At 32.9% G+C, this 13,751-nt stretch overlaps 1 protein-coding gene and 1 pseudogene across 1 annotated transcript; both read right to left on the bottom strand.

The window, feature by feature from the left end:
- Positions 1-5,022: 5,022 nt before the first annotated feature.
- On the bottom strand, positions 5,023-7,643 carry LOC110716855 (phosphoglycerate mutase-like protein 4). Its single transcript, XM_021895500.1, has 7 exons — positions 7,427-7,643; positions 7,033-7,129; positions 6,864-6,914; positions 6,665-6,775; positions 6,266-6,391; positions 5,951-6,026; positions 5,023-5,750 (listed from the first exon to the last, which is right to left on the bottom strand). The coding sequence occupies exons 1-7, from the start codon at positions 7,444-7,446 to the stop codon at positions 5,296-5,298; spliced, it is 936 nt and encodes a 311-aa protein (XP_021751192.1). The 5' UTR covers positions 7,447-7,643; the 3' UTR covers positions 5,023-5,295.
- A 1,592-nt stretch (positions 7,644-9,235) lies between these two features.
- LOC110717038 lies at positions 9,236-13,145 on the bottom strand (annotated as a pseudogene).
- Positions 13,146-13,751: the final 606 nt, after the last annotated feature.

The following is a 13,751-nucleotide window of genomic DNA, read 5'->3' as shown; positions in this document are numbered from 1 at the left end:
TATTTTCTAATAATAAAAATAAATATGTAAATGATATATCAAATATGTTATACCATGGTGAAATATAATAGTACCAAAAAGAAAATTGACAACATATATTCTGGAAAAACATAGGTCCTAGCCTCTAGAGTTACTTAAATAAAGCAACATTTTAAAAAAAAACAATGCAAAAAAAAAAAAAATGAACTGAATATTCATACTATAATTATATATTTTCATAGCTAATATTTACTTGCACAACTAATAGCTACTATTAGGACTAATAGTCTGAAGATAAAATCTACTGATTTGATTTAACGATAGTTTTCCAGGATACATAGACATCTTCATATGTTTGAAATATTAGGAAGGATCGCTATCATAGTAATCCCCTATAATTTATCTGATTTTATAAATAATATATTTAAGTTTTTACATTATAATTATCTAAGCATTATAATACTTTATAAATATTTCTATAATAGTTTACTATTTTTTAAATGTATTAACTTTATTATTTATAATTAATTGATTAAGGTGGTAAAAGTTTGGTAACATTATTTTAAAAGACAATATATTCTTATAATAAAGGAAAATATTGTTTTGTAGAGTCAAATTAGATTCAGTTTTCTCCTCCTTAATCTTATCCAACCTCTCTCAAACCCTAGCTTCCATAAGAGAATGCTAAAGGAGCTTTCATCGGGTTCGTCGGTGGAAAGCCCTAATTTTCAATATTTTCGTGCTTTATTTCTTTTTTTATTTTATTTTTTTTTATTTTTAGGTTTTAATAATTCCTACTCCTTTTAAGAGGATTTTCTCCCTTGAAATTTTCTCATCCTTTGGATAAGGTGATCAAGATTCAAAAGGATATAAGGTCTTTCATCAATTTTTTGATCTGAACAACTACAAAATTATAATCTGAAGGCCTCCTCTTGGAAAGATGTGAAGATACCGAAGGACACTACTTGCATTTAGCTTTGAAGCAGTGGAGATGGAGTTTTGCTCGTGTATACTTTAAATTAAATGTTTTGATTATAAAAGTTGTGTTAATTCTCTAAATATGTGTTTTGTAAATCTTGATAATCGTTGCAGATGTCGTATGACTTATTATTAATGATATTCATTTTCTGATAGAAAAAATCTAATTACTTACAAAATTGGGTTAGACAAGTCCAATAGGCATTTGTCTTGTGGCCCAATAAACTAAACATGCTTGTATGGATACCACGTTAATGAGCCTAATCATTAATCATAAACCCATTTATAATTACCCTTACATTGATTTAGAGGTGATCATTAGGCGAGTCGGGCTGGGTTTGGGTCGGGCCGAAGCTAAAAAATCATGTCCATTTTTCAGGCCGGGCCGGGTTAGGTCAAACTTCGGGCTGGATTTTTTGTGCCCAAACCCGCCCAACATGGTTTGGCCGTACGGGCTTTTTGGGCCATTTTCGGGCCGGGCCTAAAAAATCAACTAAATATGCATAAAAACGCATTCTCAAACCCGCCAAAAAATTCTGCCCAAAATCGGGCTGGGCCAACTTTGATCACCTCTATATTGATTACAACTTAATTTCCTTATCAGGTTAAATAAACTAGACCTTTAGTACAATAAACCCGTAGATTAAAGGTTCACTCTATTTACCTTTTAAAAAATGCTAGCTATATAATACAATGCCATGCTTTTTTTATTTTTTATTTTTTTTTAAATCTAAAAATTTGAGTCATATTAATTTATACATTTTTATACTCACTCTTTTTTAAGGGTTACATATTGATATACACACAGTTTTAGACAAATTAATTGATTTGAATATAAAAAAAATATATATAATTCAGGTAGTTTGGGTATTTTAATAAGAGCTACACTTTATACTTCGTATAAAAGTATATATGAGTTACTCTCTTTGTGTTTTAATAAATGTTTCACTTTTAATTTTCGGTTATATTTTAATAAGTACTCCATTTCTATTTTTGGAAACTTAAAGAATCAATATATCTATAACTAATACTAAAATAGCAACCGTTGACATCGTCCTATCCTAAAATTACACACATGTCATGTTCTCATTAAAAATTTTCCCTCCAAAACTATAAAAGATGTCATCATTTTATTATTTATATTTTTGTATAAAAAAATTCTCCAGCTATATTATAATTAGTATCAATTTTCGAAAAGCGTTTTATTCTCTCTAACAATAATAATGTAATTTTTCTTCCTCGGGTACCCCTTTCAACATTCAATTTAATTTCTATGAGGTCCAAATTTTTGTTGTAAATATTTGATGTACTATTTGTTTTGGGAATTTTTTATTTTAAATTTTGGTATGAAAAAATAAACAAATTTAGAAAATTTTATTTGTTCAAATAAATCGTGCATCGCACGAAACTAATCTAGTCTAGTGTATATATATATATAAGAGAGAGAGAGAGAGAGGAAGGCTCATGTAAGAACCCTTCTCTATATAAGAACTCTCTTGTATATAAGAACCAATCAGGGTCATTGATTGAATATGATCTAATCGTCCTAATGCAACCTTAGTAATGGAGTTTTTGTAATTTTCGTAACTAATATACCTCTTTCTTCTTCAGCTTTCCCGTATCACTTTCTCTCTCTAATATTCTCTCAGTTCTTTGTCTTTCTTTCTCTTCCTAATCTAATACTAAGAGTCTCCACCTATTTTTGATCAAATTGGCAGAATTCGTCATCAAATTGTTGTAAGTTTTGCAATTTCATCATCAAAATCTTTTTTGTTATTCGAATTTCCTCATTGCATATAATATGTTGTACAATATTGATTTTTGGGCGAAATTTCAGAGAATATGTTGAATATTTTTGCTGAGTTTGCTATTATCATTTAATTTCCGATTATTTTTGCTTAGTTTTTTAGCATTTTTTTATGCGAAATTCATCATTTTTTACCCGAATTTTGCTGCGATTTTTTGTGCGATGTTGTTGCGATTTTAGATGCGATTTCTTGTTTCAATTTTGATGCTATTTTGCTGCGTTTTTTATGGCGATTTTTCTCTAAATTTTCCCAGATTTTTTCTCAAAATTTTGATGCTATTTTACCGTTTTTGTTCATTTTCTGAGCAATTGTTTGGTCGATTTCTGTGCAATTTCGGTTCCATTGTTTGATTATTTATCTGTTCGAAAAATGCAATCTAATCGTTTGACAAATAGCAATTCATCAATTTTTTTTTTATTTTTTTTTATTTTTTTTTATTAATTGCGATTTCATCTTTTGATTTTGTTCGAATTAATTAGTTCGATTTTGGCGATTTCACCAGTTTGATTTTTTTGCGATTTCATTAGTTCGAATTTATCATTTCGAAAATTTGCTATTAATCAGTTCGATTTTTGTTTGATCTTTTTTCGATTTTTTGATACATATGTGTTCGATTATATGATTGTTCATCCTATCAGTTTTTTTCTTTCTTTCTTTCTTTCTTTGTTTTTTCTTCTTAAGGTTGGTGTATTTCAAATTTCGATTATTTGCAATTATTTTATGATTGCTTTTATTGCTACAATTTGTGTTTTCAATTTACTTACATGTCCTAAACTTTACTTACATGTTCTAAAGTTTTTTACATGCTCTAAAGTTTTTACTCTATGTTCTAAATTTTTCCAGCTATATTCTAAAGTTTACCTATGGTTTATTATATGTTCTAAAGTTTTTTCACTTAATTCTAAGTTTATTGTTTATATTATAAAGTAATTCATTATGTTCTAAATTTTTTCACTTATTCTAAATTTTATTATGTATGTTATAAAGTAATTCACTATGTTATAAAGTAATATGTTATAAGTATTTCCCTGATTTACTATGCTCTAAAGTTTATCCTTAATGCTCTAAAGTTTTCTCTGTATGTTCTAAAGTTTTCTCTGTATGTTCTAAAGTTTTCTATGTATCTTTCTCTATATGTTTTAAAGTTTATTTTTATGTTCTAGTGTTTTCTTCATATTCTAGGACTTTCATTGTATGTTCTAAAGTTTATCTTCTAGTTTTAAATTTTACTTTTTATGTTCTAATGTTTACTTTCATGTTCTAATGCAGTTGGTGTTATTTATCGTACTCCTGAGGTTGTTGGATCATTTAGCCCTGGTCGTACCACTAAGGAATGGATTCCAAGTGTTCCCGAGGAGTTAAAACCCAGTGTGGGGATGATATTTAAAGATCTCGAAGAGGGTCTTAGTTTTTACAAAGCATATGCAAATGCCGCTAGGTTTACTTCTAGGAAATCTACTACTAAAAGGAAGAAAAATAACAAAGATGTAATTGCTTTTCAATATGGAGTTTGCAATAAGGAAGGTTTCAAGGCAATAAGAAAACCTATTGCTCAACAAACAGTTGATGAAGAAGGAAAAGTTCGTATTACTAGGAAACGTTTAGTCACTCGTGTAGGACGCAATGCTCACATATGTATGAGATATGATGCCGGAAAGTATGTTGTAACTCATTTCAAAGAAGAACACAATCATTCTTTATATACTCCAAGCTGTGAAAAATTTCAGAAGGATAATAGAAAAATGCATATTATGCATAAAAAGTTGATTGTTGATAATTCAAAGGTGATTTATTTTTATGTGCTAAATAATGTTTTCTTTGTTATGAATTGTGGAAATTGGTTTGGTGGTGGAAATCCAGGCATATTATTCATGTTATAGGGTTGAAAACCGGAGTACCATCGTGCCTAAATTGGTCAAAGCCCAGGGGGACGTTACCGGGGTCATTAGTCGGACTTGAAATTGGGGGGTAATTGAAATAGGTGATTCTCTAGACCTATTACCACGGGCTTTCCTAGAGGATGATGGGTTGTTCGTGTTTGGTGATGCCATAATTAACAATAATAATAATTAATAGCAACAGTTTTAACAATAATAATAAAATAATAATAATTGCTAATAACAATTATAACAACAATAATAACAATAATAATAATTAATAACAATAATTATAACAACAACAACAACAACAATAATAATTAATAACAATAATTATAACAATAACAATAACAACAATAATAAATTAAAGATTAGTTTAGATCTTACAACCGTGCTTCAACGCTTTCCACTAATTACGATTACGAACTTTTAATTTTTTTCGATATTAAGAAATAATAATTAGAGAAGTTAAGAGATTAAGAGAATTAATAGAGAATATCAGAGATTAAGAGAAGAGATTGTGAATTTGTGATTTGGAATGAAGAAGATGGAGGTATTTATAGAGAATTTGGGAAAATTAGCCATTGGAAACAAATGAAAAAAAAAAAGAACGTTGCTCAACGTTCTCCATTGACATTTCCGTTGAGCAACGACTATATTAACAGGTGGCACGCGGGCCGTGCCTGGTGGGCTGGCACACGGGCTATAGGACGGGCTCGTGCCGGGTCGTGCCGGAAAAAACCAACTTCTTTCCGTGGCACAGCCCACGGCACGCCCGACGACCACCGTGCCAGGCCGGGCCAGTTGCCGGGTCGTGTCGTGCCACGTCGGAGTTCGTGCCGTGTCGGGCCGCCCGCAGGCCAACCCGACCCGTGCCCAGCTTTAGGTATAATCCCTTGCGCTCCTCCACCAAGTGCTGATTCTAGATATTCTGCTTCTCTGAGATGACTGTCATCATTCCATGTTTTGAAGGACCAAACCTCTCCTTCAGACAACTGAAGTATACTTACAGATGTGTTCGATATTCTAGGAAGGCCTTCAAAAGGTAAAATTCTCCTGTATAAAATTCTTATAACTTCTCCGTGTGTTACTACAATCACTCGCGCTCCTGCATGCAGTGTCAACATATTAGCTGCTTAGCTTGTTTTTCCAATATCATTACTGTTAAGATATATGTAAATATATTCTGTTATTGTAATTTTAGCTAAGCTTTTATTTAGATTTAGCTAAAATTACAATAACAGAATATATTTACATATATCTTAACAATTACTAGAAGTCTACAAGCACAGTTACGTAGAACTCTACCTCTATGTTTTTCGGCAATTATTTGCAGTGAAGCTATGCTTCTTATGTACAGTTGATCGTGACTTTCACCTCCACCCTATAGATGTACAAGTTCAAAAGCTTAGAAGTATATAAATATACATGTCTGTCTAAACTCAACAGAGTTTCAACTAAACATGAATGATGCTGCTTAATTTTTCAACTATACGTGATACATATGTTATGCTACTCCATTGCTCCATAAAAGATCGATTAATCAACTTAATTCATATCAGCAGAGATCTAATAATCTTATGATAGTAGATAATTTCTATTGATAAAAGAAATGATACACACCGGAATTTCTTCACCTGACAAGAGAGCTTCATGAGCCTTGGGGTAAGTCTTGGATATTGATTTTTCATAAACAACTCCCTGAAGCTCCCCTAAATGTCTTTCCCGCAGGTCTTGATCACATATAACCTGAGACGGAGTAAGATACGACAAGAAGAAAGCAATTAAGTTTATTCTCATATTGAATTACTGATTTTTACTGTCAACTATTGATTATTGTTGGCATACAGAGTTTTCAATCCTAAAATCAAGAACTGAAAACAAACAGTGAAACTGATTAAGGCCTTGTTTAGTTCAATTTATTTTAACTTATTTCAGAAAAAATAAGATCAGACCAGATTAGATAAGCAAAAATAAGGTGAACTAAACAAGCCCTAAGTCCATAGAATCAAAAAAACTCACCTCAAGCCCACCACATTTGGCTGCTATAGTTTCAGCAGTCTCTAGTGCCCTCTTCAAATCAGATGAGTATATACCTGAGATGTTAGGTTCCCTTGAAAGGCGTTTAGCAACCTTCAACAAAGATGATTAGAATTATGTGAGCGAGGAAGTAATCGAACACAAATAGACCAATAATACAGAATATAACTACAAAACTTACTGCAACAGCTTGCTGTCTCCCGGCCTCATTCAAGTCAATATCTAACTGTCCCTGGATCATTAAATCAAGTGGAATTGCAAGTCTGAGTACCGAGTAATAATTTGCTAATATACCTTCATAATGAACATTTTTTTCACTTAAAAGGATATAAATTTAGATAAGACTTCACCTGCATTTTTCCAACAGCATTCCATACAGTTTCACCATGACGAACAAGGATAAACTCGGTACAAGACTCATTAGTTGGAACACCTTCCGTTGTCACCCTTTACAAGTGGAACACCCAAACAAAAATGATTAAGCTTCCTTTCAAAAACCAAATCATAGAAGTTTCAAATTTTCTTGTATTTGCTCCATTTCCCTTAAAATTTCTTATATCATCAAGTCTACACATTGTATAACTTGAAATACAATATACAGTACAAAATTACTCAATAACAAACAATCAACTAAAAGAAGTAAAAATACAGTACTATAGTCAAGCAACCAGATTATATATAATGGACACATGCATGATAGTATTTCGACGGAGACACAAAGAGAGAGACAGAGAAAGAGGAGACCTGGAATCAGAGGCAGCCATTGAATATAGAAGATGCAGGAAAATGAGGAGGCTGAATGTTTGACTTCGTTATAATGAGGAGGAGGAAGATGCAGATCTCGTTAGCTATATAATGCCTTTCCTGGTTGATTTGGGGATGTTATTATGTGAACATGTCTACTAGTTTATTAAAGATAGGAAAATTTGTGTAAAAGGACTTTTTCAGTTGCCAATTTTGTTTAAAATGACCTTTTAAGTGAAAATTTGTAAAAAAGTACCTTTTAAGTTATATTATGTTGTGAGGGGGTACTAAGCTGAGTTTTGCGGGTGGTCAACGGCGGAGCTCTGGTGTTGACTCTCATGTGGGAGTCATGTGACTTTAAAAAAAAGCCCACACGTTTTTTTTAGGAAGTATAAAAATTAAATGGGTAGTTCGAAAAGGAGGGAAAGGGGGAAAAAAACGTGTGAACTTTTTGTAAAAAGTCACGTGACCCCCACATGAGAGTTAACGCCGGAGCTTCGCTGTTGATCACTCGGAAAGTCTAGCCTAGTACCCTCTCACAACATAATACAACTTAAAAGGTCATTTTTCATAACTTTTCACTTGGGTCATTTTAAACAAAATCGACCACTTAAAAGGTCCTTTTACATAAATCTTCTTTAAAGATAACTTAATTTAATGTCATAACATGTCTATTAGATGTTAATATGCCTTTCCTGGTTGACTTGCGGATGTTAACAACTCAGCTTAGTTTAACATTACCGTGTCTATTAATTTATTAACTACCTTCATTTGTTTAACAGCTGAAGCTTCCTGCAATCCTGTTGTATGTATTATTGGTGCATATATGCTGTCTTCTCGTTGACTCAGGGATATATCATATATTCATATACGTAGTCTTCTTTAGCAGTCAGGTTAAAATACTTATTATACTACTACTTGTATAAAACTATTTTAAAAAATATTGAAGAAATTGAGAAAAATCAACCTGCATTTTGCCCGTAACATTCCGATCAGTTTTGCCATGACGAACCACCTAACTCATTCTCACATTTTGTTTTTCTTTTGCCCTGTCTTTTCCTCTCTTTCCTGTGAAATTCACTGACATTGGATTTACTTCGAACCTGATAACAGAAGAGTTATCCTAAACTAGTTTAATCTAGAAACTGAAATGAAAAATTAACATATTCAATGAGCTCAAATTACCGCTGAAACAATTGCTGTACTCGTGAACAAATTGGCCTTAAACTGCGACTGATGTCCGTATAAGATTGGATCATAAAACGCCATAATTTTATATACAAGCATCACATTTACCTCTGATCTTTTCAGTATAAGAAAGAAAGAGACATTCTGCTGACTGTTATTTGTGTGTGTCTATAAATACTTATTCTAACAGTTTGTATTATTTCTTTGGTTCTTTAGCTATGTCGATTATAAGATATTCATATTCTGAAAGGGTCCTTACATCTATCTATAGCTATCGCTTACTACTTTCGTCGAACTCAAAAGGAAATAATACAAATACATACTATATACCACCCTTGCCTTTTACCAGGCTTTGGTGCAGATTTTCCAATTGAAGAACTTGGTTTTTATCCACATAATCGAGGTATAATCTAAATCACAAACCATGAGCAAGCAAATCCTAGAAATATTTTCACCCACATCTATGTGATAATCAAATTGCGATTGCATATCACCAGAAGAAATACAGCTAAGCAGCATCAGTACTGTTTTCTGGGGTACTATGAAGCTATGAATCAATGAACGTTGTGACTGTTCCAATAACTGACATGCAATCTTAATTTAAGTAGATAAATTTCCAGCTTTTTGGATCTCTTTATTTATATTTCATTCGAGTCTTTAACTCCACTCATTGCAACTATTTGAGTTTGCAATTAGCAAAACAACAATAAAGAAGTACAGCAATCCTCCTTGATACAGCAAGTCTCATCACGAGTAACTAAATAATTGAGTACCAGGAATTCAAGCATAAGCTAGCTAGCTAGCCTGAAGCATCGCCTCCACCTGAAGCCGATTCCAAATATTCTGTTTCTCTGAGATGACTCTTATCATTCCATAAATTGATTGACCACTTATCTCTCCTTCAGACAACTGAAATATACTTATAGATGTGTTCCATACCCCTCCAGGACGTTCTCCAGGTACAGCTCGCTTATATAGCTTTTCTATGATACCCCCATGAGTTACTACCACCACTCGCTCTCCTGAAATGTAGCCAGAAAATAAAAGTTAGTTCACCGGTTTTATTTTTACCTCCCCTAGTGGCTGCCCTAGATACATACAAAGTAACTACAAACAGCTTCCCAAATTAAAACATTACCTCTGTGTTTTTCAGCAATTCTTTCCAACGAGGTTGTGCATCTTCTGAACACTTGGTCCTTACTTTCGCCACCACCCTGTAGATGATGAAGTATGTTCTGAAGTTAAGAAAACTCTGAGTTCCAAAATTTTAGAAAAACTTTAGTTGGAATGTCAAATGAAATTTTGACCCAAATGTATACTGTAATTATAATTATTAATTCCAAAGTCGAATAGAAGTTAAGCAAACCAAGTCAGAAATGGTCTTTCAAACTTTTTTGAAAAGAGAGTTGGGAACCGTAAACAACTACACACCGGAATTTCTTGATCTTTTCTGGGAGACTTCAAAGCTTCAAAGGCTATAGGGTTAACCTTGGGTGCTTCGCTATATGTAAGTCCTTGAAGATCCCCTATATGTCTTTCTCGCAGGTCTGTATCTGTAACAACCTGATTTGAGACCCACATAAAACTGATGAGCAGCTGATATCCATGTATAAGTATCAGATGAGTATACTCTGGTTGAACAAATCAATCTGCATATTTTAAACTTTTTAAAATTTTTAAAAAGGTTTACATATACATTCCACTAGATTAGTCACTACAATATTTTGTTTGTTTTGGGCTTTTTTTATTTTTATTTTTTATAAACTCTTGGTTTATGTAGTATTTGATCATTCTCACCAAAATTGTCATTTTTGTTTCCTTTTTGTTATTTAATAACCACAAAATCATATTGTATTAACTATCTTATGCTGAAGCATTCTTAATTTTATGAGCTGAATAGAACAAAGAGAAAGAGGGGTATATTGCATCTCATCAAATTCAAGTCCTATTATTAGCTCCCCTGATTATCCCCAAAGAGGGGTATAGCTGCATTAATTTGATTAACAAACCTGAAGCCCACATCTAGATGCTATTGTTTCTGCTGTGTCAAGAGCCCTTTTCAAATCAGATGAAAATATAGCCGGATATATTAGGCTCCTTTGATAGTCTCTCAGCAACCTACAACCAAAAAAAAAAAAAAAAAAATTAAAAAAAAAAAAAAAAGGATTAATTTAAGGACTTCACAAGATAACCTAAATCAGTGCAGAATGTCATAACTTACTTTGATGGTTTGTTGTCTCCCAGCCTCGTTTAGATCAAAGTCCGTCTGTCCCTGGAGCATTAACAAAAGATGTAGAAATTCAAATAAAAAACAGACACCAGTTGCATATGCATGAAGCAAAAAATCAGCAGTATAATGAGAGTACCATCTAGGCATCTGCTGTTTAAAGGAGCAAAGTTTGTGCAATGCTACAAATTTCTAGTGAACATTTATCAGCCGAATTCTACTTATATTGTTGAAAAGAATAGGATACTAATATACTATACGAGCTTGCTAGAAATTCAAAATAGCCAACAATCATATTATGATATAAAGACCTATGTGAATATATAGAGTAGCTTGAATTTTGAAACAGAGAATACCAACGAAAACTGGAAAAGAAAATCATCATGTTAAATCAAGTCTATATATCTAGGACAAATGACTTATATTAGTTGATTGTCTTCTTCTTAGACTATGTTTTTACCAAATAACTATTGAACTCATCTGATATGAGCTATATGAGCTTATTAGTCCATATCAACACATTTTATTTTTGTTGTGAAAGGAACTTATTTTCTCCTTATTAAACCCGATAATTGTTTTAAAGGGAAAAAATGGACATCATTTTCATCTAATTAAATTATTGTCTCACTCACTAAAACTCTTTAATTCGGTGTATAATGTGTTTTTGAAGTTCCTCTCGCTTGTCAGTCATCACACGAAGTTAAACAATTTGTATCAACTCGCATGATGAATAGAAATATCAGTCTAACCTGCATTTTGCTAAGAGCATTCCATTCTGTTTCACCATGACGAACAACGATAATCTCTGTACAAGATCCATCAACTAGCCCTGCTTCTCCAGCTATATCACCATTCTTAACGCTTTCCACTGACACTAAATACAAACTGTACACCTAAATGGAACAACAAAATAAAATTAAAAAAACAAAAGAAAGATGACGATTTCAGAGGTAGAGAGAGAAACCTGGACTGAGATGCGTTTCAGAAAACAGCAAAGAAATGAAGAGGCTTTGTTAAACAGCAAATTCTGTTTGTTTGAGGTGACTGGCATCATTCCATGATTTGATGGACCACAAATCCCCTTCACACAGCTGAATTATGCCAACTGATGTATTAGATATTTTCCCTGGATGTTGTCCTTTGGCTGCAGCCCGGTTAAACAGTGATCTTATGGCGCCCCCATGACTGACTACAATTACTCGTTGCCCTGCAATGACAGCATACAACCAGAGCAAACGCAACATCAATTGTCCGTATTTCAAAAGATGCAACTGAAAACAGCTTCCTACAAACTATTTTCTGTAATATTCAGCCAATAAATGTATACATGTATAAAGCAAGGGTGGATAACCTCTATGGTTTTCACCAATTTTCTGCACCAAAGACGTACAACGATTATAAAGCTGATCACGACTTTCACCACCACCCTGCACACAGTGATGTTGAAAAATCATGAAAAACTTTAGTTCGTATTTCGTATTTCAAATGAGTGCACTAAACTATCAAATGAGCATAGAGTCCTTACACACCGGAACTTCTTGATCAGATCTGCGAGACTTAAATGCTTCATAAGCTTTAGGGCTAAGTTTTACTAAGTCTTGATAAACATGTCCTTGCAGATCTCCTAAATGCCTTTCCCGCAGGTCTTTGTCTCTAATAACCTGTAGTTCAATAATTGCCAATACAAAGCATTAAATTACATGATACAAGTAGTGAAACTCAGAGTAGCTTCACTGAGGTTTAGACATCAAAGATCAATCCCACACAATGACAGACATCTAAATATATACCAGCAGTGAAACTCAGAGTAGGTTCGCTGAGGTTTAGAGTCCATATAGATCTGTATGTATACGGCCTTTCTAAGCAAAACTTTTCCAGAACAACCTCAACTTCTAAAGTTTAGATAGGAACTAAGAAGTAGATTAACCGGTTGGATTCTTAAGAAATTTGCATGGTTATTTTCTTTGACCCCGATACTAACCAAATAAACCCACACACATGAAAAATTTACAAAAGTTTTCTTAATCATGGCCAGGATCACTGTATCAAATATATAAAAGCAAACACTTCTAAAATGCTCCTTTTCTTTAGCTGAAATCTCCTTATCTGAACTTATTTTCAGTTGTGAATTGAACTTAGTAGCACTTATCTAACCTACCTGAACTCATTGGCCCTTAATTGAACTAATGAGCCCTTAACTTAACTAAACTAAACCTTATAGGTCTGATCTGGACTTAATTTTTCAGACACTGGTTCCATGTAAACAAGAAGGCTTTCAATTCTCTTTTCATCCTCTGCTTCCATTCCTATGATTGTTCTCCTTACAAATCCTTCAAATTATGAAGCCATAAAGTTGGAAATGTTTATCATCTCCTGATTTCAGGCTCATAAGTTATACTAAAATAGAAAGAAAATAATTCTGGTTTTTTTCCACCACTTCTTCAAACTTTAGAAAGTAGTTGTTGGCGTTATTATTGGCTGGTTAACTCTTAACTGACAGTGCGCTACCCCTTCTGATTCAAGTATAGAGTGGGAAATGTAATTAACTACATACTCTTGGTTAAGTGAATCCTATAACAGATTCATCAGTATACCATTCTTGGAACCTTAATCTTGGGAGTTAATCGTGCTTGCCATCGAGGATGTCAATAAAGTATCTAGCTCATACTATTGTAGTAGCAAAAGTCAAAAATTATTCAACATACAAATAAACAATAAATCAAAGAGTCTCCAAATTACACAAATGAACCTAAGTAGGATTCGAACCCACGTTTCTAAAAGTAACACTACAAGAAAAATACCTTTTTGTAGCGATTATTTTAACACTTCATATCGACTGTAATTGCTACAAAAAAAATCCCAACGAATGGTTATTCGGTACTGTATCCGTCGTTAATATAGCCTTTAGTA

This window comes from Chenopodium quinoa, unplaced genomic scaffold (assembly GCF_001683475.1).
Source record: "Chenopodium quinoa cultivar QQ74 unplaced genomic scaffold, ASM168347v1, whole genome shotgun sequence".
In the NCBI taxonomy this organism is placed as follows: domain Eukaryota; kingdom Viridiplantae; phylum Streptophyta; class Magnoliopsida; order Caryophyllales; family Amaranthaceae; genus Chenopodium; species Chenopodium quinoa.
This window is presented reverse-complemented; position numbering and strand designations above follow the sequence as displayed.